The 17429-nt window shown below is 36.4% G+C and overlaps 1 protein-coding gene across 1 annotated transcript; it reads right to left on the reverse strand.

Annotated features, from left to right (window-relative positions):
- Positions 1-3653: 3653 nt before the first annotated feature.
- On the reverse strand, positions 3654-16849 carry smfn (small fragment nuclease). Its single transcript, XM_030154962.1, has 7 exons — positions 16546-16849; positions 12294-12377; positions 12138-12215; positions 10523-10634; positions 10322-10430; positions 8894-8947; positions 3654-4167 (listed from the first exon to the last, which is right to left on the reverse strand). Exons 1-7 carry the CDS (start codon positions 16819-16821, stop codon positions 4038-4040), a joined length of 843 nt encoding a protein of 280 aa, XP_030010822.1. The 5' UTR covers positions 16822-16849; the 3' UTR covers positions 3654-4037.
- Positions 16850-17429: the final 580 nt, after the last annotated feature.

A 17429-nucleotide genomic window follows, 5' to 3' on the forward strand; every position in this document is an offset into this window, starting at 1 on the left:
CAAATTCTTGTTTTTCGTTAGAGTAGGACTTTTAATTTATTTTTAAAATACAAAGATTAAAAACAAGTAATTACGTCTGTTGTAATATCATTTTCATTTAACATTACGCATGACATGCGCGTTAATTCTGAGATGCTTAAAATTTATGACGGTCTCCGGAGAGCTTTATTGGGTGTTTTCATTCAGAGTTTTGTTTTGTATATTTGTGAAACAATATTAACATTTGAAGGTTTACTATTTTTCCTTAAAAGTTCCCCTTTTGTGTGTGTTAATATTAACTTTATAAAGGTTAAGTTGTTAATGTTATCCATTCCTGCATACCTGGTAACAACAGACAGATTCTCTCCTGGGGTGTGGCAGGCAATAAGGGAAAATCGTCGTATAAGCCACGTCGGAGTATAAGACGCAGTGTTTAAAGCGTCGGAAAAAAGTAGCGGCTTATAGTCCGGAATTTACGGTATTCAGAAGGTTTAAGTACAGTACAGTGATCTCAAAATACTCCTTTAAAAGTAAAGGTCCTGCATGAAAGTGTGCAATAATTCACAGTTAACCCTTTAAAGCCTAAGCTAGAAATGGTCCACCTAGACTTGTTTTCTTATTACCTCGCCCCCCGAAGGGGAGGTAAGGAGTATTGTTTTTGGTTCAGTTTATTTCTTTGATTGTTGACACTTTAGCAACAAAACTACTGGTTGAATTTGCACTAAAATGGGTTTCTAGATTGTCAGTTACCCAGAATAGATGTGGTTACATTTTGGGAAAGTAGGTCAAAGTTCAAATTTTTTAATATTTTAAAATCTTCCCATTTATTTATTTATAATAGGCGAATATGTGCAAAGGGCGGGGTTTATTGTGCCGGGCACCACTTGTTTTAACTATAAAAAGGTTAGAAAATATGCTGTGTGAGTCTGTTTGCCCATTTTTCCATAGCACTTTTTTCTTCCAGATCTTTCTATATCTAGCAGTGTTGAGCCACATTATGTAATAAATTCCCATTATGTAATAAAAGTTCAAAATGTAATAAGAATGTCACGTCATCTTGTAATAAAGCCGCATTATGTAATAAACTGATCCATTTTGTAATAAACTACCTCAGTGCATTATGTAGTACATTTTTTCACATTATGCAGTAAGTTATTACAATTTGACAAGTTTATTACAAAATGCACTTGACACATTTTTATTTTCAGGAAAATGTAATGTGCTAAATTAATCTTTAAACTGTGTGGTTAAAGTTCTGATTACATTACCTGTAGCTCCTGTGACTAATTTCTTCTAAATTGCTCTGAAATTATATTAATTTGGATTGTTATTACATAATGAACCATGTTATTACATTTTTTTTTTCAATAAAAATGTGTCAAGTGCATTTTGTAATAAATTTCTCAAATTGTAATCACTTACTACATAATGTGAAAAAATTTACTATATAATGTGTTGACGTACTTTATCACAAAATGCGTCAGTTTATTACACAATGCAGCTTTATTACAAGATGACATGACATTCTTATTACATTTTGAGCTTTTATTACATAATGGGAATTTATTACATAATGTGGCTCAACAAGCAGTCATTTACAATTTACTGCATGTTATAATTCTGCTAAAATGGCTTCTTTTCCAGCTTCTTGTACAGGTGTGAGAGAAATTACCGTAATAACCCAATAATATCTATAAAGCACAACGTCTCAGGTTTCAGAAACCATTGGGATTTTTCCAATTACACAAACAGTGAAAGAGTTCCAGCCATCCAAACTGCATATGCACAGGGTGTGTCAGCCATGACACGTCAGGTTTTAAAGAGTTAAGTGTATTCTAGTACCGGTTTGGTTCCGCTCTTATACATGATATCATTATTAACGGTGAAGCGTCAAAGTTAGAGCTGTATGTTACTGTTGGAACAACTGGAACTGGAACAAAAGATTGAACTACTTTATATCCAGGCTTACAGCAGATAAATCTGAGGATGCATTCCATGATTAATGGGGGGAGAAAGAAACAAAACAAAGTACTGGTACAGAAATCTGTTTTCAGTTTTTGGACTTCTTCCTGTAATCTTTTACTGTTGGTGATGAAAGTTTGGAGGAGAAAATGGCCGTTTGTTGGAGCTGTTAGTTACTCAGAGACGTGTGTGAAATGTCATCCAGCTACAGACTTTTTTTTTTTTAGAAAACACCAGAAGTATTTATTATATTTTAAGAGGTTGTTTGTGGAATGATGCATACAGGAGTAAAAGTACTTAGTTACTTTCCACTACTCATAAGACTTTACACGTGGTTAAACTTTGTCATAATCGGTCTTATCTGCATATATGAAAGTCAGGTCTTCATTTTTCTTTCTTTTAACACCAGATGGTGTTTTAAGGCTGGCGCTGACACACACTTTTGTATCGTATACATTATTTATTAACACAATCTCATCTTGTTTGTAGTAATCTGTCATCATTCAAGGTGTTCCAGCCTTTTGAAAACATGGTTTTGAGTTCACGTCTGTTTAAGTCAATATATTCCAAGGTACACACTGCCATCTAGTGCTGATGGTCCAAATTTCAAGCTGAATCCCAAATCAAACTTACAACAGTGTTTTATAAAGGATAGGAGGGTTGTTATAGGTTTTGACACATTAACTTTAATACTTTTTATGAACATTATTGACCATCTTTAAGACCTACTTCACATCCAGCTGCTCTGGGCTTGGACATTTTTTACACAATATTAAGACATGGCAGGAGTTTGGTTATAGCTTTTCATGGCAGCTTTATGTTTTTATATATTCCCATGTGGGTCTGACACTTTTATACCCATAGTTCCTAATTTTACTGTTTTCTTACTGGTGCAACAGGCTTGAAATGTCATATTTTCAAAGAGCTTCAACTATATTAGATTATACACAGTAAAATAGAACTGTTTTAAAGTCCAGTCATATTTAAGACATATCAATGACTAAGATTCTGTTTGTTAAATTTGTTGTTAAATTTATTATTATTAAGTTTATTAAATTTATTTCAGATGCAAACATAATACAAAATACAGAAAAAAACAAAACAAAAATAAAAAGATTCTGATTATTTTAGTCTTTTGAAGGTCCTGCAGAAACCCCATACAATATGCATTAAACACTAGTCTGTTTCTTTGGGTATGACTGGGGGAGTCAGAATAAAATCAAGACTTTAAATTATAGAATGACTCTGAATCTATAATATAGTCAAATATAAGCGCAGAATCCTTGATGCGACTGTGTAACCACTTCCCTAGTTAATGTGGAGCAAGTGTACAGGTCCATCTCAAAAAATTAGAATATCATGAAAAAGTTCAATATTTTTTGTCACATATTTCAGAAAATGAACCCCATATATTATGTAGACTTATTAGACATAGAGCAAAATATTTCAAGCCTTATTTCTGGAAATTTTGATGATCATGGTTTATAGATAAATAAGCAATTTTGGTAATGAATTTTGGGTTTTCATTATCTATAAGCCATAAACATCAAAATTTCAATAAATAAGGCTTGAAATATTTTGCTCTATGTCTAATGAGCCTATATAATATATGGGGTTCACTTTCTGAAACTTTTTCAAGATATTCAAATTTTTTGAGATGTCCCTGTAAATGCAGCGCAGTTTTAGACTCAAAGATGACATGAACACTTGGAACTGTTTCCTCAGGGGACCACTGAGTTTATTTGGTTTCATTTTAAAAACTAGGGGAAATCAAAAACTCAATCCCAGCAAAAGATGTGTAAAATAAATACAAAACTGCAAAGTGACAAACGGTAATTTTTGAGATTCTCCTCTTTTAAACTTTGAAAAACTTTTTTTTTTTTTCTTCATTAACTTTTCCTATAGTTTTTGCTCCCTTTAAAGAAACTTTCACATAAAACTTTGGAACAATGCAAAACAGGGCCTTTATGGAGCTCTAGATGAAAGAAAGTAAAATCAGCAAAGACAATGGCAAAAATCACAGTAAATGAAGAAGGTGGTTTCCTCTGGGGGGGAGGGGGAGAAACTGTCGGAGCTACACAACACCAAAGATCCGCTCATTTAAACAAACTCTTATTGTTGTCTCTGTTCTCCATAATCTTGCGTTTCTTCTCTGTCGAGGCTTTGAAGACGTTGGCTCTGTAGTACTGCAGCTCTCCAATACTCTCCCGAATGTCGTCCAACGCTCTGAGGAAAAGAAACGACTTAATTGAGTATGGTCTGCGTATTTCCTCATTATCCTCATTTCCTCACTGTAATCTTCTCAAAATGTAGTGATGTTGTGGAAAAGCAATCGATCAAACAGCGTTTAACAAACCCACAGGTATGTCAACCAATCTATGTGCTTTGAGTTAGTCCACAGGTTTTCTTTGAACCATTTGCACTTTTCATGACAGTAAATTAAAATCTAAAACAACTGACAAGGATCAGTATGGATATTTACAGGTAAAACATTTTTTTTGACAGGGAGATTAAGAGTAATTTATCAGAGGGCAGCGAACTGATTAAGGTCTTCACAGGAGCTTACAAACAAACACCCACTAAGATTGTGTCTAAATTATATCAGGGTCTACAAAAATGTAATGGTGTGAATTCATTTTACATTAAATCGAAATGGGAATCAGAATTGAATATTACTCTGTCTGAAAGTAAGTGGCATTCTACAGGGTGGGGAAGCAAAATTTACAATGAACATTTAGTTGTTTTTTCTCAGCAGGCACTACATCAATTGTTTTGAAACCAAACATATATTGATGTTATAATCATACCTAACACTATTATCCATACCTTTTCAGAAACTTTTGCCCGTATGAGTAATCAGGAAAGCAAACGTCAAAGAGTGTGAGATTTGCTGAATGCACTCGTCACACCAAAGGAGATTTCAAAAATAGTTGGAGTGTCCATAAAGACTGTTTATAATGGAAAGAAGAGAATGACTATGAGCAAAACTATTACGAGAAAGTCTGGAAGATACTATTAAAGAAGAATGGGAGAAGTTGTCACCCGAATATTTGAGGAACACTTGCGCAAGTTTCAAGAAGCGTGTGAAGGCAGTTATTGAGAAAGAAGGAGGACACATAGAATAAAAACATTTTTTATTATGTAAATTTTCTTGTGGCAAATAAATTGTCATGACTTTCAATAAACTAATTGGTCATACACTGTCTTTCAATCCCTGCCTCAAAATATTGTAACTTTTACTTCCCCACCCTGTATGTGTAAAATGCAGCTAACATCCACCAGCTCTAAAGGTTGGTGAGAATTTGGCTGGAAAAACCTCATTCGCTTTTTTATTACACCAAATATTAAAAGCAAACAATTGGGAAAACAGCAGCAATGCTGGAGAGGATGTGGTCACATGAATGCCAACCACTCGCATATCTTTTGGACGTGTGTAAAAATGCAAATGTTTTGGAACCATGTTGTTCAGACAATGGAGAACATTTTAAATGATAAAATTCCAATGGACCCCCAGACTATCTACCTTGGTCTAATACCTGATGATGTAATTAAAAGAGAAGACACTTACTTATTTAAAATTTTAATTCTCGCCTGCAAAAAGGTAGTCACAAGGAACTGGTTAAAAAGTGACCCTCTTCGACCACAACAATGGCTGGACATTATAGAGGAAATATATTCCATGGAAAAATTTACATTTCAGATGAGGATTAAGATGGGAACTTTTAAGCGAAGATGGGAGAAATGGATCATATTCAAGGACAGAAATTCTTGATATCAGATCAAGTACGGAAAAGCAGTCGAATCCATAAGGAACAGCATCCACCTTTGTTGTATTGTGTTTTTTTTGTTTTGTTTTGTTACTGCACTGTAAAAGTGATTTAAAACATTCAAATAAAAAGTAAAAAAAAAAAAAAAAAATCTAAAACACCTGAACCAAATAAAGCAAGAACATGTAGACGTAAAATGTTCTAAGGACAAAAATGAAGCAGGTTTTGAATCCTTCAACCATTTGTTCCAAGTTGCAGATTGGAGCTGTACAATATATCATTGAGCATCGTAATCGCGGTCCTGCAATGTAGGAGGCAAATGAACTCGACGTGTTCTCATCTAATTTCAGCCTGGGTACCTGACACACACTATGCACAGCCATCCACCAATCACAATCGTTCTTTAATCACTTTGCCGAAGCAGACCACGCCCCTGCACATGGAGTGAGTCGCTGGTAAAATGAGCAACAAATAAGAGAAAATCACCAAAAACGAAAACTTGGTGCCACAAAGAAAAGCAACGTCAGTTATCTGGAATTATTTCGACAACAAGAAGGATGATACTGAAACATTTTTATTTAATTTTTTCATTTAATTTCATTTATCTCATTCATGGCTGTGCATTTCATCAGCAGACATTTAATAATCATCAGGTGAACAAACATTTACACACCCATGGTCGAAAAGGAGCAGGATGAAGAAAATCTTATATTTCCTGCCCCCTTTTAAATAATAATAGCCTTAATGGTTAACTATACGCAACTAGCTATAAAGTCATACTGTATAAAGTCAGACAAACCAAACTAAATACATCCAAAGATAATACAAAATAAATACAAAACCAAGTGCAAAACTACATATCTAGGAAGTGCAAAACAAACAAAACATAGGTAAGTATATACCTGACAAAATGATGCAAAACAATTACGATACCAGACCAAAATAAGTGAATAAATATCACAAGATGCAAAAACAAATTCGAAGCAAAATGTAAAAAGTTAAAACTGTTCATATAATCTCATGTGTTCTGTATCGATAGTGCCTTGCACCCGTCATCCCAACGAGAGGAAACAACTAATTTATTTGACCGTCTACGTCGGCACCGCACGGCTATTATATCCTCCTGAGTAGTTTTTCATATTGCACTATATATCGCAGGGTTAAAAAGAATCGCAATGTCAGTTTTTGCCAATATCGTGCAGCCCTAATGCAGATACATAGTGACAAACACTTCTACAATCTGGGTAAAAAGCTACAGAACTCAAGCGCCGGCAACTTTAATGCATATGTTTTGGACATGTCCCATCCTTAGTACATCCTGGCTTGTAATATTTAACTCCCTGAGTGACGTTTTTAATATGGTTTTTGATCCACATCCTTTGATAGCTTTATTTGGTGTAAGACCTGGGGACTGTGACTGGCCATTGAATATGTTGAATGTTGTGGCCTTTACTACCTTATTCACCCGTCGCTGAATACTATTGAACTGGAAGAGCTCTAAACCCCCATCCCATGTCAGGTGGATCAGGGACATTATGTTTCACCTGAAGTTGGAGAAGATCAAATTCACTCTGAGAGGAAATAGGGACAATTTTAACAAGGTTTGGATGCCTTTACTGACTTATTTTGACAACATTACTGATGTGATAAACTGGGAGTAGTAAAGTATATTTGTATATTTTACATATTTGGGTGAAGACTAGCAACTTAAACCAATGCTGTGTTTATTTACTTCATTTTCCATTTTTTCTTTTTTTTCCCTTTTTAAATTTATGTATTTTCTTTAAATTAAATTAAATTCAATTTTATTTATTTACCTTTTACTTATTTATTTATTTTCATACTATAATTCTACTTAGATATTGTATTATATTGTATTGTACTTTGTTCTATTATTCCTTCTTTATCACAACACTACTGTATTTTGTGTTCTCTTGGATCTGGGATCATGGGGTGGGGGGGGCAAGGGGGGATGAGGGAATCTACTGTGTACATTTACTGAATTTGTGATTTGTATGTATTCAACAAAAACATGTCAATAAAAAGATTTAAAAAATTTAAAAATTAAATAAATAATTAAATTAAATCAAATAATTAAAAAAAAAAAATAAAGCTACAGAACTCATAGTCCACGGAAATCAGTCTTGCAAGCAGCTGCAATTTATAAGACTCATCTTAAAACTGATCTCTATACTTTTTTTAATGACTTTAATTGCATTCTAAATATGTGTTTTATACCGATTTGACTGTTTTGTGTATTGCCACTGGATATTATGCCATATTTATGCATGTGTTGAATTCTATACCACAAAATATAAGCCTTGATATTTATTTCTTGCTATATTTATGTTGTGAATTCAGTCTTTTTCTTGTGTGGTGTTTGTTTGGGGGGGGGGGGGGGGGGGCACCGTTCAGTGAAAGTGAAACTAATGACACTTTACTAATTCCTCTATGTCTCCCATTGATGTGCACCTCTTTCCCCTACCTTCAGAAACTATTATTTGAGAGGGCAGGACATTTGTTGCCTGCACCAGAACCAGGCCTGGGATAACGGACTGGTGTTCGCTCTGCCGCTAGATTCACAAGCATCGCTAAGCAGCGTATCAAATACGTGACATTCCTGTAAATTAATCACACGCTGTGTAGACAAATGTTTGAGCATATTGGAGGGATTTCACCCTTTTGAAGAAGTGGAAGCTTTGTATGTGTTCCAAGTGGCCCTGGTGTTGTCTTCTTGGACCGTTTCTGCCTCAGCGCCATGTTGGCTACGTTCTGACCAAAACAATGCAGCGTGCGTATGACGTCATCACTCATGTGAAATGAAGGTGGAATCGATAAGCAGAATCGTTAAGCAGGCAGGCAAACGATTCCATGGAACCAGTTCTCAAAAAGAACCAGTTCTCAATTCCCATCCCTACTTAGTAGCCCGTTAGAAATTAAAATTTTGTTTACCAAGCAAGTCATGGTACCATTTGTTCATTTCATAGCAATATTGTCCACAAACTTTGCAAGATGACATAATCATACAGCCCCAGATGAAAAGACTAATTTAACTTAGCAGAAAAACAATCAAGACTTAGTTCATAATAACATAGTGACACTCACAGTGCAAAGGGTTCTGCTGTTTAATTCACATATACAGAATAAAATATGATTACCAGACTATGTTGATGTTTAGTGCTTACCTGTGAGCTGCTTTCTTATGAGGAACCATCTTATACTCCTCTGGAAACCACCGTCTAAAAGTGTTTACACAACAGAAACAAACTCACATTAATCTCCTTTTGCATTACACTTGTCATACACAGTTATATGACGGGGCAATCCATGGAGTATTTGATTTCATTTATATACTGCTGAGCAGAGGCTGAAGAGCAACTCAGCAACACTATATTAAAGCTGCGACTGAGACATGCAAACTGATGACGGGAAGATGAGATCATTAGAGGGGCTTGAGTAAATAACAAGGTCTTAATGAGATGAGCAAGGAAAGTGCCCATTAGGCAAGTTAAATAGACGAGAAAAAAATCTAATTACAATAGGTTGTGTTCATGGGAGTGTACAGAGGAACGCTCTGTCAAAGGGAAAGGTGAACAAAATGTGGAAAATATTTAAATGACCTGAACAGGCAGTGCCAGACCCAGACCTCATTAGACTGGCTTTACAGTCCTCTGACTGAAACGTACAAAATGTAAAGTCGAGCAGCAGCAGCGCTCATGTACAACCATTCCACTGGAAACTTGTCTGAAATATTTGGTGAAACTAGCTTCAGCCAAGACGGATAACATGGTTGTTATTATTGGTACTGTTGGCGCTCTCCTGTGGGGGTCTTCAGCACTTTCTTCTCCTTTTTTCTCCCTCTCTGCTCTCTCTTTCTCTCCTCTCCCTTTTAGAACACATCTCACTGGAAAACCTAAACCAAACCACTACCATGCAACACCCAGCAGTAGAGCCCCTCTCTGTCTGGTCCCCTCTCCTCAACTTCCTACAGACATGATCCCACTTTTCACCCTCATTTAAAAAACATTTGTCTTTTCTTTCTTTTGGTTTTGTTTGTTTTTTCCTCACACACACCAATGTATAATAATGATGTAATCAGTATCTGTTTTTGTCTTGTCTTTCTTGTTGTCATGTGTTTCACATGTTTTGTTACGTTTTCAACAGCAGCTACTTAGCTGGTTTGTCCCACTGTCTTGTCTAGTCCTGCCCCTGTACACTTTCGTCTATATGAGCCCTCCCTCTACGTATATGTATACAAGCAAGGAATAGATGAACATGTGAATATAAAGTTTGAGATTGTTACTTAAATACAAGCTGTAATTAAAAATAAAGTTGTCCTCCAAAGAAGGGTGGTGGTGGCGGGTTAAAAAATAAAAACAAATAAAAAAAATACTGATAACATGTCAGATGATGGAGGAATTCACACTGTCTTTATTTTACATAAAATAGAAAGATTAATTTGACCAAGCGCCGTACTCCTGTCCATCTATGTGTGTCTGAAACTGTCTGCACTGATTATGTTTCAGTCAACATCCAACCAGATGTCTGAAAGTTCCACCATGTAAAGCCAGCCTCATAGTAAACGTGGAGTGTCGTCCTTTGCACACACTTACCTGCAAAGCTCCTTGATGGTGCTTACATCAATGATTCTGTAGTGGAGGTGGTACATAAACTGTGGCATGTATTTGTCCAGAAACCTCTTGTCTGCATGCACAGAGTTTCCTGCGCAGAGAAGAAACAGGAGCCACGGCTTCAGAAGAAACACACATTAAATCATATCACTGTTCGGCTACTGGTACTTAACAGGAACTCACCAGCGAGGGGGCACTGTCCGGGAGGCGTGTGCTGTCGGACGAAGGACAGGAACTCGTATTCTGCTTGTTCCAGAGTGATTTTACTGTCCCGTACAGCCTGGGTTAGCCCTGACTGAGACACAATTACACTGACTGTGCATAAAACTACAGACTGTGAATTCAAAAAAGAGGAGCCAACTATCACCACTATCGACTACCGACTATCTGATGGTGACTTAGCAGAAACCACAACATGCAATGATGATATTAATAAAATTTAATGTTCCAGTCTCGTTTAGTTGAAGAGTTTTGACCCTCATGCACCGGTCAATAATTACACTATATGGACAAAAGTATTGGGACACAAATACTTTGGGTGTTGCATTGCTAACAGGAGCCACAATGACAAAATAACAAATGTCCTGATTCTATATTTGGATAAATACCATTGCAGCAACTGTGGATGCATTGATTTGGCATTTTTGGTGATAACTACTGACAATATCTGACATGAACATTTTTATCAGGATAATACTTCAAATCAACAGGGAAGTCCTACAAGATTTATTTAAACTGTGTCCCAATACTTTTGACCATATAGCGTACCAATATAAATGATATCCTGGCCAGCCCTACTTTGAGGTGAGTCTTAAAACACTATCAGATGACGACAAAAGGTGCAGACGATGGCGAAAGTCACACATGAGTTACAAAGGCGAACTAGTCCATTCAGTTTTTCATCTGAGTTAAATGACTCTGAATGTTTTCACTCACATGATCCTATTTATTCACATTTTTAAAGGAAAGTTCAAATTACCTAAATAATCCACAATTTTCTACTCCTTTAAAGTCATGAGAATATATAAAACATATTTAAAAGTAGAAAGTTTTTGACTGTAAAAATATTATTACAGTAGCAGTCTGGACATTTTGTTAAATCACAGTAGAAGTTATTACACTATTGGATTTCATTGCATTTTCAAAAAAGTTATTTTCTGGAAATTATTACATTATTGGGAGCAAAAGACCCAGTTTATGATTAGAAAAATGGCTGAGTCACAGGCTGTAAAACAATAACAAAAAAGTATATGTTCAAAAGCTTAATGCTTTGTATTCGTGTTGTAATATATGAAGGATACGCGTAGAAATACATGTGTGTGAAGTCAGAGCCAGTAAGTACTTTAAACATTGATTAGTAATGTTCAAACTTCTTGGAGGCAAATAATCAAGTCATTACCATTGACTAAGTCTGCAGAAATGGCAGACTCAAAGGATTCACATATTTTCACCACACATCTTTAACATTTATCCATTGTTGTCATTTCATAATAAAGGGCTGAGTTTATTAGTTTTGGTTAATCACACAATGTATAAAGGAAAAACGCAATCATTAAATGTTAATGATTAAAAGTAAAATGAAGTCAATCATGCATTTGCCATTCCAAATTTGGATATGGAGTACTTTTAAAAGATTCAGAAAATAATAATTACTGCTTCAACAGTCATGTCAATGGCTATTTCAGAATATTTAAACAAAGCACAGTGTTTTGCAAAATACACAGTTTATACACAAGTTAAACAAAATGGTCAAGGTTGCAGATTCATCCATACATGCATATGTCCAAAGATATCTTACCTTTCCGTGATGCTCTTTACACCAGTCTGACATGCCATCTAACAGCTCATCCGGCTGGTTTATTATCAAGTTTGGTCCCTGCCAAACAAGAACAGATTAGTTGCATTCGCGGGACAAATACAAAATGAAAAGGCAGCCATATTATGTTTATGTTACCTCAGCTAAAACATTCAAGTCAGAGTCTGTGATAATACACGCCATTTCAATGATCTTGTCCTTCTCAATGTCCAGACCTGTCATCTGTAAAATAAAAATAAAAAGACTGTTATGATGATTGGCTTTTCAGTGTTCAAATGGTCCTCAAATGCAGCACCTTGGGCAGGTTTTAAACACGGTGTAAAACCACTTCATCCCACCAATTACCTCACAAGCCAATATACACAAGCCTGTGAAACCAACAGTGTTTTCCTGCAGTAGGTGTGTAGACAGCTTGTGTAATTTATTGAGCGGCTACCTGACATATAGCTCTGGAAACAAATAAGAGACCACTGCAAAATTAGCACGTTTGTATGATTTTACCATTCATAGGTATATGTTTGAATAAAATGAACATTTTTGTTTTATTCTCTAAACTACCGTCAACATTACTCCCAAATTTCACATAAAATATTGTTATTTAGAGCATGTATTTGCAGAACACGACACATGGTCAAAATAACAAAAAGATGCAGGTGGTTTCAGACTTCAAATACTGCAAAGAAAACCAATTCATATTCATTTCTAAACAACACAATACTAATGTTGTAACTTGGGAAAAATTGAAACATCGATATTTAGTGGAATAACCCTGATTTTCAATTACAGCTTTCACGTGTCTTCTCTCTTCACCATTGCTGTTGGATGACTTTATGCAGCTCCTGGCACTGAAATTCAAGAAGCTCAGCAATGCTCCATGGCTTGTGACCATCCATCTTCCTCCAGAAGTTTTCAAAGTGGGTTCAGGTCTGGAGATTGGGCTGGCCATGACAGGGTCTTCATCTGGTGGTCCGTCATCCACACCTTTATTGACCTAGCTGAGGCCAGGAGCATTGTCCTGATAGAAAAACCAGTCCTCAGAGTTTGGGAACATTGTCAGAGCAGAAGTCCAGTAGTTTTCAATAGTTATTTTTGGATTCCAATTACTTTTGCAGTACTAATAGCACTGTTTTTGCCTGTTGTAACAAGATAATGATGGCCACAGTAGTGGTTTTTATACTTCTCCTTCTTAAATAAGACATGAATCAGGTGTTTATTCAGTAGAATAAGGTGTGCTTGTGTTGGAATTCAACAGACACAGGAATGGAATGGCTGTCATACATGCAGACATGCTGATTTCACAGACAACTGCATGGTCTCTTAATTTTTTCAAGAGCTGTATATAAAATATTACAAAATATAATTATACAGACACTTGTCTTTTTGCAGATATTAATATAAGAAGGAAACGTCAATATGAAGCATTTAAAATCTCAACTTTTTTTTAACCCTAGGCTCATCTTTGTTCAGAAGGTGCAAGTCCCTTAAACCAGGAATTTTACTTGAATTAATAGTTTAAGCATTTGCTGTTACATTGTGTCAAAATGAGACACTTAGATCTTGATTGTAGAGAGGACTTGAATGTGAACCTCTGAACATATTGTGTGTGTGTGTGTGTGTGTGTGCGTGTGTGTGTGTAAGACAGTTCAAGTATTAACATGCATCTTGAGTAATCTGACAAGTGGGCACCTCTAAGTGTGTCAGTTCACGTCTAGCATTAGAATGCGTCTCGAGTGATCACTTGAGATCAGATCTCACTTCCCTGCTCTATATGCAAATATACAAGTACATCATTTCACTTTGAATAGACATGTGAATACATGCTTGACTTAGATGATCTCATCTACTTCAAACAAGAAATCAAACCAATGCAGACTGGAGCTATGTTGTGAGGTAGGTTCCAGGCAAACCAAATCAATCAACATGTTTAATTTCACACATCTTTAAAACACTATACATTCCTGGTGAAGTACATATTTTTTAGCTTACTGGTCGACAGGCCATAAGCTATTGTCATCATGCGGTGTCCGTCGTCGTCTGTCGTCCATTACAAAACTTTCAATCGTCTTCTTCTCCGAAACTACAATTCCGATTGATTTCAAACTTGGTATACAGCTTCTTTATGATGATGTCAACACAAGGTATTGAAATGATTTCCATCCGGATCTGATTCTGGATTTGGTGCGACTTTGAAAAATTTCCCCATTATAAGAGATAGAAAGCGGATTGATCCAAAAAATCAGTAAGTATCAATGATATCAAGTTGGAATTTGAATTTTTTTACAGATCTGATTGGAATATGACCAAAATATGTCCTATTTCTGTAATGCCATAAATACACATAACTGGGTGATAATAAATGGCATCTGGATACATTTCCAAAAAACTTTTAATTGGTCTGGTAAGCGACGGGGCCACTGGTCCTACTTTTTGCTTACCCCACAGTATTTAAGCAGGCACCTTTTCATTGTGGGTTGACACATTTGCATACGTACAGCTAAAATAATGTGACCAAATGCAGACGGACATGAATGCATCTTAGAATGAAATGTTTCACACTCTCTGGAGTCTTGGCAGATAAACGTACAGGGTGGGGAAGCAAAATTTACAATGTACATTTAGTTGTTTTTTCTCAGCAGGCACTACGTCAATTGTTTTGAAACCAAACATATATTGATGTCATAATCATACCTAACACTATTATCCATACCTTTTCAGAAACTTTTGCCCATATGAGTAATCAGGAAAGCAAACGTCAAAGAGTGTGTGATTTGCTGAATGCACTCCTCACACCAAAGGAGATTTCAAAAATAGTTGGAGTGTCCATAAAGACTATTTATAATGTAAAGAAGAGAATGACTATGAGCAAAACTATTACGAGAAAGTCTGGAAGATACTACTGTATTAAAGAAGAATGGGAGAAGTTGTCACCCGAATATTTGAGGAACACTTGCGCAAGTTTCAGGAAGCGTGTGAAGGCAGTTATTGAGAAAGAAGGAGGACACATACAGGGTGGGGAAGCAAAATTTACAATATTTTGAGGCAGGGACTGAAAGACAGTGTATGACCAATTAGTTTATTGAAAGTCATGAGAATTTATTTGCCACAAGAAAATTTACATAATAGAAAATGGTTTTATTCTATGTGTCCTCCTTCTTTCTCAATAACTGCCTTCACACGCTTCCTGAAACTTGCGCAAGTGTTCCTCAAATATTGGGGTGACAACTTCTCCCATTCTTCTTTAATAGTATCTTCCAGACTTTCTCGTAATAGTTTTGCTCATAGTCATTCTCTTCTTTCCATTATAAACAGTCTTTATGGACACTCCAACTATTTTTGAAATCTCCTTTGGTGTGACGAGTGCATTCAGCAAATCACACACTCTTTGACGTTTGCTTTCCTGATTACTCATATGGGCAAAAGTTTCTGAAAAGGTATGGATAATAGTGTTAGGTATGATTATGACATCAATATATGTTTGGTTTCAAAACAATTGACGTAGTGCCTGCTGAGAAAAAACAACTAAATGTTCATTGTAAATTTTGCTTCCCCACCCTGTAGAATAAAAACATTTTCTATTATGTCAATTTTCTTGTGGCAAATAAATTCTCATGACTTTCAATAAACTAATTGGTCTTACACTGTCTTTCAATCCCTGCCTCAAAATATTGTAAATTTTGCTTCCCCACCCTGTAGCACAGTTCAAAGGCACTGTTATCATCAAGACTTACATACAGATATGAATGCATACATGTCATTGTAACCTGTCATTTGGTGGTGTCATGATGGATTCTCCCATTGGTGAGACTGTGGAGGCCATAGCATATAACAGACATAATTTCCCTACCCTTCAACCCATTGTGTGAAGCCTTGTGCACTATTATTGGGAACAATGTCATCCTGGAGAGAAACCACTCCCATCAGGCTTTTCCTTTAACCTGCACCAGTCAATATTAAACTCAGATTTGGTACATTTTTGGTATTACTTTAAACTTACAAATCATCATATCGTTAACCTCATAGCATAAGTGCCTTAGTCATATAGTTCTAAGCAGACATTTCTTATCTTGTACTGGTTTTACTCTTGATACGTTAGTTGTTTATACACTTAGACGACATTTAAACTTCCGGTTCACAAATGCAACGCCACATACTCATGATAAAGTCATATTTTCAGCTTGTCCGTTCATTAATGTGGTGTAAACCCTAAACAACCCCTAAGGCGTCATGTCCGGACAGGTTTTGACGTTACACCAGTTCAAATATTTTGCTCTCGTGACGCTATCATCTCTTGCTAGCTTCATGTAGCATTAGCTAACGTTAGCAAACTGACATGTAACGGTACAGTAACTTAACTACACAGCTACAAGCTAGTTTTAGCACTCCAACTTACCTCCAGGTCCACCCACACCATTCTCTGGGACATCGCTGCGGACGACATGCTGATGTTTCTGGACCCCTGAAAGCTCCAAACCGAACCGAACCAGGAGCCAACGACAGGTCGCACAACCGAGGGAGTCAACGGCTGTTCTGGTGTGTTTCTGGGTAGAGTGCTAACAGAGCGGGAGTGCTGTGGTTCTTTGCTGAAGCGGAGAACGGGCTGTCTCCTCCTGCAAAGAAACTCCAAAGTAGCTAAAGCCCATGCCGAAGTCCGCGAGTACGCCGGCATCCTAGGCCGACTTCCGATCCGAGTTGTCGTAAAATCAACACAGACCGCATATCTCATGAATAGTGCGACAAATGTCCACGAGATGGCGCAATTTGACAACTGGATTTCATAGTGGTGGGACTTTTGGCTCTTTGAATGGAGCCGTTGACTGAAAAAAGCCGTTCAAAAGACTGGCTCTTTACGACGGCGTTTTAGGGCCACATAAGAAAAAAAAAAAAAAACAGCTTGTCACTACGAGAATAAAGTCGTTAGTTAATGAGAATAAAGTCGTTATATTTCGAGACTAAAGTCATAATATAATGAGAAGTTGTACCCAGGGCCAGATTAACACTTCATTGTACCCTGGGCAACGACATTCAAGGGCCCCATCATCACAACCCCAAGATCCCTATAATCTGGCAAAATACAGAATATGTTCCAGGAATATATGTAAATATACCCCATACTTCAATATCTAACTATCATCAAATGCATTTGGATGTACAAATGTGTAAATGCTCGTAGAACTACAAGTGCACCACTGTAGCCTCTTGTCAAGGCCACTCACTTGCATATGATGATATGAAAACAAAACACATTAGCATCAGTATAATCTAAAATTGATCCAC

This window comes from Sphaeramia orbicularis, chromosome 14 (genome assembly GCF_902148855.1).
Source record: "Sphaeramia orbicularis chromosome 14, fSphaOr1.1, whole genome shotgun sequence".
In the NCBI taxonomy this organism is placed as follows: domain Eukaryota; kingdom Metazoa; phylum Chordata; class Actinopteri; order Kurtiformes; family Apogonidae; genus Sphaeramia; species Sphaeramia orbicularis.

Bases quoted from the DNA above. Each gene is read 5' to 3' on its own strand.
- smfn (XM_030154962.1), bottom strand. From the start codon at position 16,821: ATGCCGGCGTACTCGCGGACTTCGGCATGGGCTTTAGCTACTTTGGAG. The intron at 10,635-12,137 runs GTAAGATATCTT...ATTGTGTCTCAG, and splicing joins GTAAAGAGCATCACGGAAAG to TCAGGGCTAACCCAGGCTGT. The intron at 10,431-10,522 runs GTGAGTTCCTGT...TTCTCTGCGCAG, and splicing joins CGGACAGTGCCCCCTCGCTG to GAAACTCTGTGCATGCAGAC.